Source organism: Oreochromis aureus, linkage group 1, assembly GCF_013358895.1.
Source record: "Oreochromis aureus strain Israel breed Guangdong linkage group 1, ZZ_aureus, whole genome shotgun sequence".
Classification (NCBI taxonomy): domain Eukaryota; kingdom Metazoa; phylum Chordata; class Actinopteri; order Cichliformes; family Cichlidae; genus Oreochromis; species Oreochromis aureus.
In genome coordinates this window covers 13,623,740-13,644,518 of record NC_052942.1, presented here as the reverse complement: position 1 = coordinate 13,644,518, position 20,779 = coordinate 13,623,740, and the positions used below count along the sequence as shown (strand labels likewise).

Here is a 20,779-nt window from a genome sequence, read left to right as displayed (position 1 = left end):
GTAATGTGGAAAATTACACCGCTGAAGGGGCGTGGAAAGTTACTGGCCTTAAAACGTCATCGAAATTTTATCCAATGGGGGCTCCGTTATGCAAATAACAGATTCTTCTAGGAAGTGGGATGTCTGCGCTGCAGTCGCTACTTCAGCTATCTTCGGCTCTGTGAGGGCGAGCTGGACATCAGGCTGTCATGCTTTTACAGACACGTTAAACAAAAGAAAACCTGCGTACATAAATAAGGCTTGCCGCTTTTAAGAAGCAAGCAACTGACCCACAGTTTTCCTGCTGAGGTAAGTACGCTGGAGATGCGACTGTTGCTGTGTCCGGTTTGGTCCTCAAGTGATGCTGCAACATTAAATCGATTATTAACGGCAGAAATGAAGGCCGTTAAAAACATGTATGCTCCACTGCTTTTTTTAAGGACTAAAACGATATCAAACTAAGGCTAGGGAAAGGGCAGGGCGAAGCGGGGTCTTAATGTGGTGCTACTGCGGCAAATTCTGGTGGGTGGGTGGCTAATTCGTCCAAAAGGCGACACGGTTTTCATTTTCAGGATCGGGAGTATGAGAGGAGGACCCTTGGCCTGCTCTTAGATAGCTTGTTATCGTCCAGAAAAGCCCACGTTTCTCACTGGATTAGCTACTTGATGGAATCTGTGTGCCCTTGTGGCTGTTAAGGTGCGTCTCAGGCTTGTTGAGATTCGTGACAAAGACCAGAGAGTAAAATTAAAGCTGTTTACACGCCGTCTCTTGGCATTAGCTGTATTAATGTGTCAGATATACTCTTTGGATTGGTTTCCAGTGAAAGACACGGGTATTAGTGGGGTTATTTTTGAAGCTAATTTTACACGGGTGGATTTTTTTTCTCCTTTTCTTTTGTCTTACACCGTCGCCTTTTGGTGCTGAGTTTGTTTACACGTGATGCTTGTATAATTGCCTGACTTTTTAATAAGTGTGAGGCCGACGACTTTTCGCAAGTGATGAATTTAGGTTTTCTGGAGGCAGCGTTATAACTTCCTGTCTGACATTGACAGTCTTGGTTATGGCAACAGGAACATGCTAGAAAATAAGTACAGCCAAGTGTCTAAAAGAGCTTATGACACCAGTCAAAACTAAAATATTTAGATTCATGAAACTTTAAAAAAAGGGATGTGTATTCGTTGAGCAGTTACTTACCATGAAAATTAAGTGGTGTCATTATTCTTACTTAATTTTAGATGAAACTTCTGTTTAAGGAAAAAAGATAATTTTTTGATACTGTACAGTGAAGGTCTTTGAGTATGTTTTGCTTTATGTGCTTTTCAGGACCACATCACTGTGACTTCACATTTCTTTGGACCTTTTGGAACGAGTTTTCATTGGAGGCGAACTTGAACGTAAAATGTAAGTATATTAGTTTATTTTAGCTTTCAGTTATGACGTTTTCTATTTATGTCAGTTTGATGTGGCTGCCTGGTAACATCACACAAACATTTGCGTTGCACATCAGTGATCAGAACTTCCTTTTTTCTTTGCAATAGAAGGCATTGAGCCTCTTCTGTGCCCTTTATAGTTTCTGTTTGTTTACCTATAATTTCACACCTGCGGAAACTTTATTAGCTGTGAACATTAATACATTTAATAAATCTACTAAAATGTAAATTTGTGCTGGCACATTGCATTGGGAGTAATGCTAGTCAGGAATCACCGTGTCTGCTACATGTAATGATTTATTTAAAGCAATGTCAGCACCTCTATCTTCTATGCAGCATAGGCTTCCTATTGGCACAGTTTAAGCTGTAATGTAATTACACTGAGTGTATTAAATAACCAGGTCTGTCTTATCTGACTGTGCTTTATCTGAGTTCCTTTGAGTTTATATTCCCACAGATATGTTGCTGCAGGACACCTGAGGAATATTTAATTAATTCATTTCTTTAAAGTCCATTGTTAATCCCTAGAACTGGAAAAAAAAAAAACAACACTGACTTTTGTACAAGCGATGTCTTTTTAAATTAAAATTCAGTTTAAAAATGGAGTTCTGCATTTATTGGCTGCTTTTATTTTCTAGAATAATCATGAGCGCCCACGAATCCGACGTGCACACCATCTCTCCTGAGATGCCAGCCATGTTTGACGGCATGAAGCTGGCGGCGGTGGCCACGGTGCTTTACATCATTGTCCGCTGCTTGAACCTCAAGAGCCCCACAGCACCCCCGGACCTCATCTACCAGGACACTGCTCTCAACCGCTTCCTCCTCAAGTCCTGCTCTCAGTTGACCAAAGAGTGAGTTGCGTTCCTTTCTCTCTGTGCATGTCTCTTTGGAGGTTGCCACGGCAACGGTGCAGCAGCAGTGAAGGTAGCGGTTTGTCTGGCGGTGGTCCCAGCTATCGTCAGTGCTCCTGAGTGTGCCACACGTCTGTACCACAGCCTTCCTGTTGGCTCTTGCATGAATTAAACACGAGGCTGTATTTTTGGGGTTATCTCAAAGGTGCACTGAGTTTGTTGCACTTGCATTATAAATAAAGGCTCATTCACTGCAGGGCAAGAGGATTTGCATTCATGATGACGCTGGTCTCACATTCAGGGTAACTATGATGACTGCTATAATTTGAATGTTTCATCTGAGTTCATAATAACTGACGCAAAGCAGTGGTTCCTGGACCATAACAGAACAAGGCTTTGCTGTGTGCATTAAACCAGGTTATCTCTGCCTCAAACTTCCTGTAATTTTGCTGGAAACACACTCCCATAAGTGGGAATTGTATACTCAGTTGTGTTTCCTTAGTGAGCATCTCTCCACCTCTTGCTTTGACACTCGACAGGAACTTTCAGCTTCGTAGGGCGAATCTCTCGAAGCACCCTCGAGTGTCAGCTTACATAACGGATGGTTACTGAGCCCTTTGCCTTTCAGCTGCAGGGTCATTGAATCATAAGGCCGCACTGATGCTTACATCTGTGTCTAGTTTGTTATTATTCCCTCCTGAACAGCCGTATGCTCTATGCTTAGAATAGGAAGATGTCTGTCCCAGTGTGTAGTTTAGCAGAGATGTTTGAAGTCTACACTTTTTATCTTCTTTTTTGTAAAGTCACGTTTGTAACTCGTGACATCCTGTGTTGTTGCATAATAAATCGATCGCACAGTGGAAAGCGTAAGAGGGGTGATGTGAGGTGAACAGCCTTTTTGTTTGGCTGTGTTTGGAGACAGTTGAATAGGGTTTAGGATAACATACAAAATGACAGAGCATGCTATTTAATATTTCATTATTTGACAGAAGTCGCAGTCTGATTTGCCTCAGGTGATTGTCCAGGATATTGCAAAACATTGCAGAGCTTGTTTTCCTATTATACGTGTGTGTGAAAGTGTGTGTAGCTAGCATCTGACAGTATGCGGTGTATAGAAAAGAAAAAAAGCCTAATGAATGTAAAGATTGATAGCATACAGATTAGCACAATTACCATAAATGATATGAGTCATTTTGGACTTTGACCAGGACTGTGGGTCTTTGTTTTATCAAGCCACACAGACACATCCAGTTCCTTTTTTCTGTTACCTAATAGCTACAAAGGACAATAGCACAGTCACTGTACATACCCCAAGAAGGTGACATTTGCCACTTAGAGTGGGTGGAAGAAAGCCTCTATGATTCTGATTCAAACAAAGGCTCACCATTCAGTTATCCCAATTCGAAGAGAGATTGGAGACTGTTCCATTCGATATAGACTTATTAAAAAGGATTTCTCAAACTTTATCAGTTAAAAGCAACAGAAAACTGATAACAGCATTATTTTAATTTTTTATTTTTTTGATGAACTCAGCTACTCTGGTGTCGCGCTTCTCTCCACATTATAACAGTGAGGTCATCCTCTTCCTGTAGTCATGGATTAAGCCAGCAGAGTACCTTCTAGAAACATGTGGTAAAGCTTTAACTACAGTGCACCCTGGAGGCGATCACATTATCACTAAATGGCAATAGTCTGTTTTGTGGCAGATAATTCTCTTATGTAGGACTGTATTTGTTAATGCAGTAATTGTTGGAGCCACTGTAAGAGTTGAGGAAACATAAGGTTAAAGAGCTTGTGTAACTGTTGATGTAACTGAAGCCTCGACTCTCGGCAGTCGCTGACTGTCGTCGTGTTTTGGGCTGTACTGTACACACAGCTAGTGTCCACACTGCAGCTGGGCTTTAGAGTTATGCTGGTCTTGTTTATCTGATATAGCTCACTGCCGAGTTTTGTCACGAAACTATTCCACGCAGGCTTTTATATAACTGAAGAAGTGAGAGAGTGCCTTGAGTGCTCACTAAAGTGTTATTAACAAGCACTCAACCAACACGATTATCACTGTCGAAACGCTGCGTTTGGAGATCTAGCCCGTCTTTAACTCAAATGTTCCTAAATATCTTCCTGAGTCACTTCAAAATCTTCCATATTGAATAATACTTTCATGTGAGCCAATCCCATCTAAACGGCTGTAGCATTATATGAAAAGCAGGATGTTTAATCTGTTCCTCTCGCCGCTGTCGTGATTTTAAACCTAATATTTTACCTATAATATGTGATGAAACAGACAGTTGCAGTGGCAAGTTGAAGACGTTTCTCTGTGTTAGTTCACACTATTTTGCTCTCGGTGTGGAGATGTGATAGTGATTCATGATAATGCCCGGTGTCTCAAAGGAATGTTACATAAGCTAAAGACTCAACTCCTACAGTTAACTCCTACAGAAGTGTCACTGGAATACAAGCACTCGTTCTGCGAATAACTTTGCAAAACATAGCTACACACTAATGAAACGTTGCTGTTTGTTGGGTCCACGTAGCAATCTTTAAATGTCTTGAAAAGAAATGTGACTTTGTGTGCAAACTCTGTGCTGGAAAGTTCTGTCTCTGTCATAAACCAGAAATGCAAAAGGCATGTGCTTCAGATAACACTGTGTTGATCTTGCGTCTGAGCATTTGCCCTGCCCTTGTAGTGTCCATTAGGCTGAGGGATCGTATTTCAAGACCAAATTTAACAAAGGAATGCAATTTTTTGTTTTCCAGGTACATTCCTCCATTACTGTGGGGTAAGAGTGGTCACCTCCAGACGGCACTGTATGGTAAACTCGGTCGGGTGAGCTCACCTCACCCTTGTGGAATCAGAAAATATTTGCCCATGCAGGATGGGGCGACTGCGACCTTCGACCTCTTCGAGCCGCTGGGGGATCATCGGACAGGAGGTGATGCATTTGATCAGGATCTGCTTCTTATTAACCAACATTTTTATGCAGTTGTGTAGAACAGGGGCAAGAGAAAGCACATTCATCACAGCTATGGATGAGCACAATGTACAGCACTGCCTGAGCTCAGCCATTCTTGGGATGCCAGGGGTGGACAGCTCTCCTAAGATCATTTCACAGCATTGGAGGTGTGGGCTAACTCAAATCTTCAGTCAGGTTTCATTTGTTGAATCCAAGTTCTGTTGAAGTCATCGACCTTCTCGTTCTGATATTTTTTCCAGCTGTGTGAATTTTTACGTGATGCTCTACAAGAGTGAACACTTTTTCTTGCCCCTGTACATTGCTTAGTTGGATCTTTACTGTCATGACAAACATTAAAATCTAATATATTATAGTTCTTAGTTTCATATTGTAATTCTGTTGCTTTACATTGTAATTCTACTACTGCTACTTCTGTCTAGTCCGTTCATGCCACACCTAATGAGTGTTTGTCAGTCCTGGACGAAGGATCCCTTCTCTGCTGATCTTCCTGAGGTTTCTCCCATTTTGTTGTTCCTGATAAATTTCTTCATTATTCGATTCGAGGGTCAAGAATAGTTAGAGGGTATCACAAGAAACTTTTGCCCCAGAGAGTTTTTATTTAGAACATATGGGCTAAATAAAACAAGTCTGATGTTTGGAGAATAAAGAAATTCGTTGTCAGTGGTGTCATGTCCAGCTTTGGTTGTTTGTGCCAGGCGTTGCAAGTCAGCTACTTTGCTGCATTGTTTTTCTTTTAAATCAGGCATAAGATGTGTGTAACTCAGTTGTGGGGGGACTGTTTAAAAGATACATATGTTTCTCTGAAAGCTTGAGCTTATCCAACCAAATTAACTTGGATCTATTAGTCCTCTCAGAAAGCTTAAGCCTCACATGACATTTGACTCCCGACAAAAGTAGTGTTACTATTTCCACTGTGTTTGGAAAAGCTATAATTGACAGCCTTATCCTTTATCTTGGATCGGCTGCCGGGCTTTGCCTTGCTCCATTTGTTATGATGATCTGCTGTTTAGGAGAGTAACACTCTCCTTTCTTTATCTTTGCTTACATTTTTCTCACTTGCAAATATTGCCCTGCTCCATCTGCCTGTTCAACCAGATGACATCACCATGGTGATATGCCCCGGTATCGGTAACCATAGTGAGAAGCACTACATCCGGACCTTTGTGGATTATGCACAGAAGGATGGTTATCGTTGTGCTGTGCTGAATCACCTGGGAGCTCTTCCCAACATCGAGCTTACCTCTCCACGCATGTTCACTTATGGTAAGACCAGTGAGCCAACTCAAAATAGTACCTATTTGGCTTTTGAAAAAATGTGTTTCATATAATTTTTGTCATTGTTGGATGTTTATAGTATAAATGTCCAGTTTCAAATGTTATATACAGTTTATGTCTGTGGACCAAAAGCTTTCTACTTGTATGCTGCTCAGGGTGGTATCAGTTTGGCACTGATTACATATGGTATAAGCAAACAAGGCTCATAAGGCCTGCATCTGTGTGGATGTCAGTGAGGGGCAGCTAATGAGAAGAAAGTGAGGAAAGGGGCTTGAAAAAATGAAATGGGCTGCCTAAAGGCCGTAGTAGAGGATTTTATACTGTGAATCATGCAGAGCTAGTCTAGTGATGACTCATCCCCCCCACCCCTAATAATTTCTGAACCCCTGTTAAACACCAGTCAGTTTTTCATCAGAGGTCTATCTAAGAATGAAAACCATTATTTGCAATGATAAAAAGAATTCAGTCCTGTCAGTAATGCTGTGTCATCGCTTTTGGCTCAGCCTGCTGCTCTCATCCAATTGTCTGTTGTGGTTTAGGCTTAACCTATCCTCTCCAAAATCCATTAAAAGGGGTGAGCACAGTGAAGGTATTAGTATAAAGGATTTCTGGTGAAAGTGTGTACTTACGAGCAGCTTATCTTTTTTTTTTGCCCTGCTTGTACAGCATTATTTCAGGGTAAACGCTAAATTATGGAAAAAGAAGAATGTAAGGCTTTTTTTTATGGGCATGATGAGACCTGTGCTGTTTAAAAGATCTCAGACACTCAAATCTGATACCCTGAATTAAAGAAGTGCTGAGTAGAATAAAGTGTGTTTCTGTGTTTTGATTATAGCACTATACTGTTTCATTTTACAGGATGCACATGGGAATTTGCATCCATGGTTGGCTACATTAAGCGGGCATACCCTAACACCCAGCTCATTGTTGTGGGCTTCAGTCTGGGTGGAAACATCGTTTGTAAGTTCCTGGGGGAGAACAGGGCTAACCAGGAGCGAGTGCTGTGCTGCGTCAGTGTTTGTCAGGGGTACAGCGCGCTGAGGTGGGTTGCTGTGGTCTCATTTCTTAATTACATGCATTGTTTTGTCAAACCGGCTTTGTAATACTAACACTGACGTGCTCACATTTCTAAATATAAATGAAGCTCAGAATAATTCTACAAAATGAATAGCGCTTGCATAATATAATCACATGTTTATCCATGAGTCTGCAAAGCGGCTCCAGTCAGCTGGTTACCCTTTCCGCTCTTCCTTTTACCATAATTATCCTAGTTGATGGATTGCACCAATTTGGTAAAGTTGCCACTTAAAAGATTTTTTTTCTCCCAAAATGTAAGCAACGAGACGCATTTAAAAACCTGTCTGAGGACCTGTCTGATCCCTTCACTCACCTACCACAGTTTGCTCTGAATGTCTACAGTACCATTGATAATGTTGGGCATTATCAATGGTCCTTTGCTGAAGTACAGTACTAGAAGTCCTACCAGCTAATGACTAGTGTGAATTGTCTTGTCTTTTAATCAGTTAATAGTTTGATTTAAAAAAGACAAAAACAATAAAACCTTACTTTGTAAAGTAACTAGCAACCACATAAATGTATTGAAAGTACAATATTTACAAATAGATTATGATGTATATGTATATTTAGTGCATGCGGGTGTCTGCACTCTGTGTTCGTGTTTTTAAATGCAGACAGCATCTCTTGGCAGACTTGACAGGCCGGGTCTATTAAAGTTTCAGTGTGGACAGCAGGGGAGGGGTGTGTGTCGAGACTGGCCGTCTGTCAAATTGGCTTTGCAGTTTTTCTTTTTTCTTTTTAAAAAAAAAATTCATTTTCATTTAAAATCTGTTTCCAAAATTTAAGCTGGCCCTCCTGTCAGTGTACCTCGAGAGCTGAAGCTGTACAGTAATCAGCCACAACATTAAAAACACCTGCCTAATATTCTATAGGTTCCCTTTGTGCCGCCCAACAGCTCTGACCTGTCGGGGCATGGACATGGGACCCCTTGGCGTGTCCTGTGGTGTCTGGCACCCGGACGTTGGCATTGGATCCTTTCGCTTTGCGGGTTCGGGGTAGGCCTTTGTGGATCGGGCTCGTTTGTTAGCATCTGACTGATGCTCAATCGGATTGAGAATTTGGAGGCTGGCTCTGTTTTTTCAGGGTTCCTCGAGCAATTCCTGGGAAGTTTTTGCGATATGGCGGGGTGCATTATCCTGCTGGGGAGGCCACTACCATCGAAGAGTATCGTAGCCTCGAGTGGGTTGTGCTTGGGCTACAACAATGTTTAGGTGGGTGGCACAGTACATATTGTAGTGTCAACCGCATGAATACCAGGACCCAAGGCTTGCAGTGGATTGAGTGATCAATGTTTTTCACTATTGCCTACTGTTTTAATGTTGCGGCTGATCGATGTATGTTCTTCTTACAATAACACACATTTAATATTATGGCCTTATTGTATGAAAAAGCCACAGCAAAAGAAACCTTTTTCGTTTTTGGTAATCAGCAGTTAGCTGCTGAACCTGTTTTTCTTGAGCTGTTGTTTTGCGTCACCTTGTCACTGTCAGCGAGCTGCATATTGATGCCTGACACCATTGCTGCTCTCAACCAGTGTGACTCTTTGTGTTAGTGGATTACACAGGACATTCAACGTATTGTTTAGATTGCAGACAGTCTGCACAAAGCTAACTTCCTGTGTGTTTGCCTTCCCCTCTCTCTCTCAGGGCTCAGGAAACATTCCTGCAGTGGGATCAGTTCAGGCGCTTCTATAACTTTCTCATGGCTGACAACATGAAGAAAATCATTCTCTCACACAGGTACCACTGTTGCACAGCTATAAATTTCAGTACATTGTGTGCCTTCTGTTTCCAATCACTGAAAGGTTTAATGGACATGTTTAGTGTTTGGGGAGAAAATTTTATGGTGTTTGCCAAAGACGGTGATTTCATCAGACAACCCAGTCAGTAATCTAACCTCCTAATTTCCTTATAAATGAAATTGAGATTACCCACATCCATGGTGGGTTCGTTTGAGCAATGATCATTTTCACAGATCTGAGTAGGTTGTACTGCCTGAAATGGTACCTTCCTCTTGCCTCTCTTGCTCTTGCCCTATCTACCTATAACATGCTGGGGTGCCCATAAAATAAATAAAGCCAGCTATAAACTACTCAAACCTAAGTAAAAATGTAAAATTAAAAAAAAGCTAAATGAGCCACTAGCCTACTAAAAAAAAACCCCATCTAAAGTAACTTTCTAAATGCTAATCTACATGAATAGTTCTTACCATTCTTGAACCGTCTTCGTTGTCGCTCTGTGTGATAGAGGGAATAGTTGGTACACAGCTGACAGTTATGACTGTGAACTAATTGATTTGTAAAATTACTTGTGTTCATGTTAGTGTTTGTATGTTACAGGCACAGTCTGTTTGGAGGACATTCGCTCAAAATGATTGATGCTGATCTAAGTCGACTGTACACAGCAACATCTCTCATGCAGATTGATGACAACATCATGAGGTGTGTGTTCTAGTAAACTGCAGCTCTTCTATGTTCTTGATACTCATAGTGATACTTATTGTCAGTGCTGAGAATCTGAAAAATATCAGATATTCTTGTCATTCCTATTAAACCCCTCTAAGGGTTAGGGACTGAATAATAACACCTGATCTTTTTTGGTTTCAACAGAAAATTCCACGGCCACCGCTCTCTCAAAGAGTACTATGAGAAAGAGAGTTGTGTACATTATATTCACAATGTAAGAACTGCTTTTGCATACGACTCACAAATGCCATCTTTCTCTTTTTGGTCTGTTTGTGTATTTGTTTGATGGATGGCATTTTGTTCTTAAATTTCCAGGTCGATGTGCCACTGCTGTTGGTGAACTCTGCAGATGATCCTCTGGTTCATGACTCACTGCTCACCATCCCTCGCACGCTAGCAGGTAATTGCCAACATGTTGCACAGCAACAGCAGCTGCACTAAAATATTTTTTTTTATCACGTTATCAACTAGATGGCAAACTTGCAGTTAAATGGTCCGTGCAGATCAGGGTCGACTTGCTGTCATAGCATGGCTGCAGTAGCCATCAAGAAAATCAAGCTCCTGACCTTAAATAACAATCCTGCTGGAAAATTATGTCTTGAATAAAAAACAAACAAAAAATCCCAGCTGGACCTTCCTGCTCAAAATAAAAAGAAATTTAAAAATAAAGAAAAGGGTGGGTTCAATTTCTTTGAATATTGCTACCACTGCACTGTAGTATTATGTAACTTTAAATAACTCACTGTAGATTATTAGTAACACCTATATTTTCCACAGTTCTAAAAATACTGAAGAACAATTCTCCTTCAGGTTGATACAAAAAGCTATTCATGTCTTAAAGACTGGCCTCAGTTGAATCTCAGTAGTTTTAAAAAACAAACAAACAAAAACATGTCTGCAGCCTTAAGCAGGACTATGATGAGCTGGCATCCAACCCCAACCGGGACAGGGTGGGGCACACAGTTTGTGACTAATGTTTTCTGCTTTGTGGCAACAGCTGTAATGCATAAATATAACACAGTGTTCCTCCAGTTGGATAAAGTGAGTTCACTGGTCTCCCGCCCCCCAAAAAACCTTCTGTCCTCCAGTATATGGTGCAGGGTGATTGAACTTGGATAAATAAACATAAGCAGGCAACTCTGGCTACACATGACTTAATGTCTGTCAAGCATCCATTCTCCTCACTCTGTGCTATTTTTACTTACTGACCACTTTTAACTCTACTGGAAAAGGAATATTGCTCGTGTGCATGCGTGTAAGCAAGAGAGTAGGAGGAGGAGTCCTTACTGAAAGCAAATGGTACTCTATCCAATATGTCTCCAGAGAGCAACACTTACAGAAAAGTGGATTAGCTGTCCCTTTGACCTAAAATGTGAGACAGTTGCTCAGACGCTTGACTGCCATCAAAGGACTGACAGAAATACACTTGCTGTGCTGGTGCTGGAATTAGCCCCGACTAGAAGTGTTTGATAAGAGTTTTTAGCAGACTGTTAAGTAAGACTGTTCCTGCTGAAGCAAAAATGCTACCGGTGAATTAAAGACAACAAAGAATAGTTGGCGCATCTTTATTGCAATGATATTTGAATAATATAATTAAACAAAATAACATCATGAAACTGATGCAACTGTGTTTCAGTAATGACTTGGTAAATGATGCGTTTAGGGACTTATTAAGAAAAATCTTTAAACCATAAGCTGGTCTCCAGGCCTCTGTTCCAACCTGTCACTCAGCTCATAGTGAGGCGGCAGCTCTCTGTCCTGGATGTGCACGCAGTTGTCCAAGGACAACTCAGCAGCTGTCATGAATAGTGCACAGTGTTCAAAGACCAGTGGGATCTTAGTCACTAGTCTGCTACAGCAGACTTCCCCACTAACCCAGATAAGACCAGGAGACCAAAGAGATCCAGGCCAGTCCTTCTCACCATGGTTGTTCACTGCAGCAGCACTATGCTGCAAGCAGAGTGAGCGTGTGGAGATGACCTAGTTTACATTTCAGACTTTATTTATCATCATTATGGTTATTATTATTTTTAATTATACATTTTAAATAAAACTATATTTTAACAGCAGAATAACCAATGCAAAAAAAGATTAAACAATAAAGGAAATTGCAGTCCTTCATATTTTATTAGGCAGCACAGATGCAGAGATATTCAGGGTTCGTATATTGCATATATTGTGAATGACGTAAAGTCGGTGTGAAAACTGCTGTTTTCTGTATGGACAGAGTATAGAAAACATAGGTCGTCACATCTAAGGGAAAATGTTAAAGTTTGGCCTGGAGTCCTATCTTGTCAATTATTAATGGTTGCATTATTTTACCATTAGTATGTGGACACAAATGTGATCGTAAGGATCTAGGAAGATTGTCAACATGGCAGTCTTTATGAAAAGAGAGGTATGGAAAATGATGAGTGTTATACTATGAAAAGAGATTTTCCATTCTGGATGGCCATTTAAGCAACGAGACAACAAGCAATGAAAAGACTGTGTAACAATCTGTGAGACCTGTCAGTCGAGGCAAACCTGTTTCAACTGTTTAAGTCATAAAAAAAAAATAGCTTCCAGGTTGAAGGAGCAAAGTTGAAGTACCACTTTTTTTTCTGCCAGCTGTCAGACAAACAAATTGAGTAACATATTGATTGTGTCTGATGGCCAGAAATGTAATCGTACTGTTATCTGCTCGCCTGTGCAAACACGCCCTTAACAATCCCTTGCAAGCCCATTTTTGGGCATGTGTTGAACATTATTCTTCCGATGCTGACGATTACAAACTGTGCAGAGTACAGAGGGCTAATTACCGTGTGATTTGTCCTCTTCCAGCAAAGAAGCCGAATGTGATCTTTGCCCTGACACTTCACGGAGGCCACCTGGGCTTCTTTGAGGGTGCAGTCCTCTTCCCCCAGCCTCTCACCTGGATGGACAAAGTGATCGTGGGTTACGCCAATGCCATTTGTCAGTGGGAGAAACAGAAACCACCATGCCAAAGTGACCACCTGAGTGAGGGCTCCTGCTTAAAGGAGAAAGCATAAACCTCTGTGTCGCTCATTTGTTCATTAACCTTTCACTTTCTCCAACACCACTATCCCCACACTGCACTGAGGAGACACTCTAAACTGATATCTCTTCTCTGCCTTCTCCTCCTGTGCGACTCACCAGTACCAACCCACCTTTCCCGGTCCTCCTTTGTAATCACAATCACCTTACAGTTTGTGACAAAATGAACTAACTGCCTTCGTGCTCTTTTCCATGTCGAGGACTCGGAGCAGGGACATTTTGGTTCTTTACATCTACACAGTAATGACGCCTGGCTAAGTGATTCTTTTTGGCCGAAAGTGGCAGACGATGAAGTCAAGCTGTCATTTTAAAGGAAAGCAAGAGCACCACATTAGAGTAGTCGGGTGAGAAACAAGAGCACACAAGAAGCCTCGTATTACATCGAAGAAGAACTGTAAGAAGCTCACTGCTTATCACCGCCAAGGCCATATAGCCTAGTCTGCTGTCTTAACAAACGTTACCTGTTTTGTGTGTGCGTGCGTGTGTGAGTATGTCTGTGTGAGACTGTGTAGGCCAAGAGGGAAAGACCCAGGATGGTGGTCTTTGTGTGAGGTTGGTCTGATTTAAATTCTCTGTTCTTAGTCCTTGGCCATTATGTCTGCTCCTCTGGGTGCGTTGCTGTTTGTAGTAAATGTACTGTAGATTATTAAGTATTAAGGTAGGATTGTACACATTGTTTCCAGCTCGTAACATCATCCTGCACATAGTTTTGGCACTCAAAGTTTTCGGTGCTTACCAGACGTGACCAGGGATCGAGCCCCACCCTCAGATGGGATCCATGTACATTCCCACAGTTGCATTCTGTCACTTTGATTCCAGCACTTTACATACTGTACACCACAATATTTTAGCCCTTTCCTCATTTTATTTGTCAAAGTGCAGATATGGAAACTATTAACGGAGGGGGCGAGGATGATAACGAAACGTTAGATGAATCAAATGTTCCCCGCGTTGTCTGTCTGTCAGTGTCTTTGAGCCCTCCTTACTCTTTCTGTTGCCTTTGATCAGCTGCAGGTCCAGCCAAGTCTCTGATATCCATCTCTTACTGCACACACAACAGTCCTACTGCCACTGCACTGAGGCTAACATTCAACCCACCTGGTTTGGTGCGAACATCTTAGTACAGCTTTTCCATTTTCCAGCAGATGATCATGTGGTTCTTTTGAAATGTTGAAAATCTAGCCTTCTGATTGGCCAGCGTGGTGCTACAAAAGGGAAAGTTCAGCAGATGTGAAGCAGATTTTTCATTTGTAATAATCTGAGCTGTGAGGTTTGATGAGTAGGAGGGCTGAAGATACCAAAGCTCAACTGCTATTTATTTTAGTGGCTTGTTCGTAAAATTCTGATGTTTGTTTAACTGTAATTTAGATGGAGAATGCTGCATGCAAGAAAGAAGATGGATTTTAACCGTAGGGAATATTTTTTTATTTCAAAGACTTTGCCGAAAATCTCAGTTCCTGTTTTGTTGACTGCACTGAGAATAAAGGGTGTTGCTGCACGAACTGCTGAAAAAATGATCGCAAACATCTCTTGTTGAAATCATACTGCAAGACTGGGACCTGTGGACTTTTCAAATCCCGATTTAAATTCAAACCTTGTTGAAAGGGCTCCAAGGAAGCTTCTTCCAAGGCAATGTAAAGCCAAGAAATGTGTAATCTAAAACCTACTTCTGAACACTGTGATGAGACACACGGGTGGTTTGAAATGATTAAGTGACTGACAGCAGGGCATTTTATGATTCTTCCTAAGCCGTGGTTTGTGTGTCGTAATACCTGGTTGATAGTATTTGATAAGTAGAAGTGTTTGAGTACTAGAAGGTTTGCCATATCAGGATATAACAGCACTGAATGTCAATCAATAGAAGCTTGTAAAGTAATAATAAATATCAGATAATAAGAATTGAGTATTATAGCTTATATATGGAGTCCCAAGGTTTGTTCTTAGCTTTAGAAATAGTTGCTTGGTTACCAGTGGTAGTATTTAAAGTGCTGTAATTGTGAATCTGATCTGTTACTCTTTTTGCTCTATGGAAATTTTATTATCACAGTTATTTTCTGAGGTATAACTGCCTTAAACCTTTCTGAGCAAATACTATGACATCCAGGTATTAATCTCACCAATGCTGGCTTGGCTAATGTGGGGATAAAAGGGAACTCTTATCCAACTTCATCTCCTTTAACTCAGGGCATCTGTCAACACCAAGCACCAGTCTGACACCAGTGATCCCTTTTTTCTTTGTCATTTGTCGGAGTCGTTTTTAATGTACTGTAAGATAAAATGAGACACTCTGTGGCAGGTGGTCATCAGCCTGCCTTGTGTGTGGAAACACTCAGTTTTATAACAGTATTGGAAATGAGGCTGCACTTGATGTGATTGGTGACATAATCGTGTTTGGTGTTTCAGTCGGCCTGCCAACACCCTCTTTCTTTTCGCGTCTAGCGGTCGTCAACCAGCATTTGCTCAAACAACAAATCACTGTTGCCATCTGTTGTCAGGGAAACCTAACTACAACTGCCAGTCTTCGTGGCAAACATCCTCTCATCCACCCACAGTCAGATTATAGTAAATGGTTCATCTGTAGTCCACAGCTCTCATTTAAAAATACATGTTTAGAGAAAAAATAAAATCAGGTGTGGTTTGGGTTTATTCTGGCTCGATTTCGATGACACCAGCAAAAACCCAGTTTCTGCAGTACGAGCCATGTGTTTTGAGTTGTTTTTGTTGTTGTTTTTGTTTTTTAGAAAAAAATATTTTTGCCTCTCCACAACTTTGCACAAAAATGCAAGTTTGGATGTATTATTTGGATATATATTTTTTTCTAGTTAATTATTTTGGGGGTATTTTTTAATTTTATTTTGTATTGTTCTTATGACTTCTTGTGTTATCTGCTTGTGTAAATGCAGCAGAGTGTGAGTGTGGATAAGTAAACATACAGCAGGTGTATACTGTGTCATATCACCACCTCTGATCCCCAAAAATCCAATATTGTTCACTTTAACAACAAAAATAAAATATCTATGTAAAGATGGTGTATATTAGAAGATTTGAGGGACCAGGGATGGAAAAATAAAGGCAATAACCAAACAGAAGGGATTCTTTTATTATTTAAACACTAATGTGACAATAAATGGTGTCAAAGTATATTAGACCAAAACATGTAATACTCATTGTAATAGTTTTGTCATGGATCTAGGATCTGAAATGTTATTTTACTGTATTGATAAAAAATTGTGTTCCTCTGTATTTATCCTAACCTCACTGCTTCAAACATCAAGTTTATGGGCTCATATTTAATTGCTTGGAAACTAAACAACTCAAATATCTAGAGTAAATTTAAAATGTCCAAAAAACTTGGGAAGAAAAACATGGATTGGGGTAAACTTTTTTTTTTCCTTTTTCTTTTTCTAGAAAGATTTTTTTTAATTGTAGAATCAGTGACTGTCAGTACCAGGCAAGTGGATGGGAGCCCACAGTGTGTTAACCTACAATTATCATTATACAGCTTTAATTTTGTGTTTACAGTTTTGTCGAATGAAGGCTAAAGGGTGTGTTGGGACAGCGAGAGGGGGGGATGCAGTCACACAACATAATGTACTCTGATACTGAACACTGGGTGTGTTTGTTGAAGAAATACCAGTGGTGTGCGTGTGAACTAATTATGTGAGGAGACGTGCTTATTGTGTTCCAAAATAAATTATTTTCTCAAAAGAAAAATGGTTTCCTTTTTTTCCCCCTCCAATTAGAGCTTTGTAAATATAATGTAGAACACACTTTTTAATATTTAACAATAATTTAAATATTGCAGATCGTGCTGAATTAAGCCTCCATGTAGTGACTCCTTTTGGGTTTTGTTTGGTTTGCATCAGGGTTGTAAAAAACATATATATACTGATATTAGCTACTTGCAGATGTATTGATACTAGCGTTTATAATAACCAATACATAAAAATGTAAGCAAGAAACATCCACCATGAGTATTGAGCTTGCATAGTTGGTCCATCAGAGGGCGGTCTTTAACTTCCTTATTGGCAACAGAGGCTTGGGCAGAGCCACAGCTATGATGACGGAATGTGCTGTTCAAAATTGGATCTGCTACATCTAAACACGAGGACTCGGCTGCCTCCCCAAACTTGTCCGCGCTGTGTTGCCTTGGGGATTGCTCGCCGTCCACGCTACATTCACCGGGGCTGCTGTCATAATCTGCATGTGTATAATCATCCTGTGGGAAACGGACTTTCTCACCAAATCAGAATCAGAATCGTGTTTATTGGCCAAGTATATGTGCAGACAAATACAAGGAATTTGGTTCCGGTAGATGGTGGCTCTCGAGCACAGCAATGTAAAACACACACACACACGTATCTATATATACATTACACATGCATACACATACATACACAAAGCTGTGTAAACCAACTATAAATAACTAATCTAAACGTATATACATAAAATACAGAAATGAAATGAGGTGGAATGAATACTACAGAATGTACATAAGGTGCAGTTGCAGTCTGGCAGTGGGAGCAGTGTGACAGGTCAACTGTTTAGAAGGGAGATGGCGAGGGGAAAGAAACTGTTCCTGTGTCGGGTGGTCCTGGTCTGCAGGCTTCTGTACCGTCTGCCAGAGGGCAGCAGATCAAAAAGTCTGTGTCCAGGGTGTGAGGGGTCTGTGATGATTTTCCCTGCCCGTTTCCTGGTTCTTGAGAGGTACAGATCCTGGATGGAGGGCAGGGGGGCGCCGATGATCCTTTCTGCTGCCCGTACAGTCCGCTGCAGTCTGCTCCTGTCCTGTTTAGTGGCTGCACCATACCAGACTGTGATGGAGGAGCACAGGACAGACTCAATGACTGCAGTGTAGAACTGGATCAGCAGCTCCTGTGGAAGACTGTACTTCCCCAGTTGTCTCAGGAAGTACATCCTCTGCTGGGTCTTTTTGAGGATGGAGTTGATGTTGGTCTCCCACTTCAGGTCCTGGGAGATGGTGGTACCCAGCAACTTGAAGATCTCCACAGTCGACACAGGGCTGTCTGATATGATGAGTAGGGATGGGTATTGATAAGATTTTAACGATTCCGATTCTATTTTCGATTCTGTTTAACGATTCGATTCTTTATCGATTCTCTTATCGATTCTTGTTTTTAAAAAGGAGAACACTAAGGTCGATTAGCTTAGAATTTTGTTTTATATCTTCTCTTTGAACAAGATAGAAATTTAGGAGTAACATGGCCTTATAAACCCAACAGTGAGATCTTAAGAGATCCAGCCTATGGCTCTTCAATGGGGTGTCACAGGGTCCCCGGGGAAAATTGTAAATGTAAAATAATAAAATAAATATTCTTCTGTAGCAATAACAAAGTATAACAAATTATTTTGTAGCAATTACACAAGAATATCCAGTAATGTCCCTGCCTACAATTAAACACATTCACTTACCATCTGCTGTGGCAAATGGCTGCAAGGTTTTTACCACAAACTAGTCACTGCTCAGTGACATTTGGGCCTGAAAAGAGACGCTACCGGTGGACTGCAGTGACAACTGCCAGCGAGCGCCAGCCAGACTGTCTGTCTCATCATGGTCACCTAAATGCACAGTAATGGCAGGTTTTATAATAAGGCAGATCGCGCTAACATAACATGCACTGTTAGTTGATTATTTACCTGCCGCATTAACGGGAGAGGACGTGCAAACGTTACTGCTGCTGCTGGGTTGAGATTCACGAGTCCGGAGCGGAATTAAAAACACGACATTCATTTAAGTTCATCGCGTGTTTTGTGAGCAAATGCTTTTGCATATCCGTAGTGTTTCCTCCCTTAATGAAATATCTACTTTGCAAGTATTGCAAGTTGCCCTGTTGTCATCCGTTCTCGTAAAGTATAACCAAACTTTTGAGCGTTTGAGCCGCTTAGGCGCCGCCGTGTTTCCTGCCAGGTACGCCCGACGCCGCCGCGTGGTGACGCTCATTCGGGCGACTGAATCGATAAGGGAATCGTTTGCAAAAATGGCAAACGATTCCAAGGAATTGAAACAGTGGGAACCGGTTCTCAACAAGAACCGGTTTTCGATACCCATCCCTAATGATGAGGGGGGGGCAGAGTTGAGGGATGTCTCCTGAAGTCCACTGTCATCTCTACAGTTTTAAGAGTGTTCAGCTCCAGATTGTGCTGACTGCACCAGAGTACCAGCCGCTCAACTTCCTGCCGGTATGCAGACTCATCACCATCCTGAATGAGGCCAATGATTTGTGGTGTCATCTGCAAACTTTAGGAGTTTTACAGCTGAGTTCTTGGAGGTGCAGTCATTAGTGTAGAGGGAGAACAGTAGTGGTGAGAGGACACATCCTTGAGGGGCACCAATACTGAGGGACCGAGTTTCAGAGGTGATCTCCCCCAGCCTCACTTGTTGCTTTCTGTCTGTCAAGAAGCTGGTGATCCACTGACAGGTAGCTGGAGACACGCTGAGCTGGGAGAGTTTGGAAGAGAGAAGTTCAGGCACGATGGTGTTAAAAGCCGAACTAAAGTCCACAAACAGGATCCTGGCATAAGTTCCCGGGCGGTCGAGGTGTTGCAGGATGTAATGCAGCCCCATATTCACTGCATCATCCACCGACCTGTTTGCCCGGTAGGCAAACTGCAGAGGGTCCAGCTGGTGGCCTGTAATGTCCTTCAGATGGTCTAACACCAGTCGTTCAAAGGATTTCATGACCACAGACGTCAAGGCAACAGGTCTGTAGTCATTCAGTCCTGTGATGGTGGGTTTCTTGGGAACAGGGATGATGGTGGAGCGTTTGAAGCAGGAGGGAACTTCACACAGTTCCAGGGATCTGTTGAAGATGCGAGTAAAGATGGGAGCCAGCTGTTCAGCACAGGTCTTGAGGCAGGAGGGTGAGACACCGTCTGGTCCGGGGCTTTCCTGGGCTTCTGTTTCTGAAATAGTCGGCTCACATCCTCAGTGTGTATTCTGAGTTTCAGGGAGGAGGAAAGGGGGGTGAGAGGTGTGATGGAGGTCGTTGAGTCTGGATTAGAGAGGGTGATGGTGGTCGTTGAGTCTGAAATGGGAGGGTGGTGGTGGTCGTTGGGTCTGGATTGGGAGGGTGGGGTGGTCGTTGAGACTGGATTGGGGAGGGGGGTGAAGGGGGGAGAAGTGGAAGGTGTGTTGGGGGTCATTGTCTGAAGCAGTGTCTCTGGGGAGGGGAGGGTGAGGCGTGGGAGTCTGTCCGTCTCAAACCTGCAATAGAATGTATTTAGCTCGTTGGCCAGGTCTTTGTTTGCTTCAACAGTGGGTGGGGGGCGTCTGTAGCTGGTGATTTCCTGGAGGCCCCTCCACACTGACGCAGGGTCGTTACCATCTATCTGGACAGCTTCCCGTCGTCTCTCAACTAGACTGGACAGAAAAAACAGGTGTCGACGCCACCAATTTTCAGCATCTAGAATTTGTACCATCAACTATCTTACCCACACATTCAGTCTTCGATTCTTCACCACTCAAATAGGCATTAATCAATGCAAGGTCTGTGGTAAATAAGACCTTCATATACCGTGACCTGTTTGTCTCTCATGGCTTGGACTTCCTTTTTATGACTAAAACTTGGCTACCCACTGATGATCTATCTGCTTTTGTGGAACTGACTGCTTCCTTAACACACCTAGGACCTGCCGTCATGGAGGCCG

General features: G+C 41.9%; 1 protein-coding gene across 1 annotated transcript; it reads left to right on the top strand.

Annotated features, from left to right (window-relative positions):
* Positions 1–135: 135 nt before the first annotated feature.
* Positions 136–16,825, top strand: LOC116311633 (monoacylglycerol lipase ABHD2). Its single transcript, XM_031728805.2, has 11 exons — positions 136–288; positions 1,303–1,380; positions 2,048–2,263; positions 5,021–5,196; positions 6,334–6,501; positions 7,372–7,555; positions 9,237–9,329; positions 9,929–10,030; positions 10,199–10,268; positions 10,370–10,454; positions 12,878–16,825. The coding sequence occupies exons 3-11, from the start codon at positions 2,055–2,057 to the stop codon at positions 13,084–13,086; spliced, it is 1,296 nt and encodes a 431-aa protein (XP_031584665.1). The 5' UTR covers positions 136–288; positions 1,303–1,380; positions 2,048–2,054; the 3' UTR covers positions 13,087–16,825.
* The last annotated feature ends 3,954 nt before the right edge of the window (positions 16,826–20,779 follow it).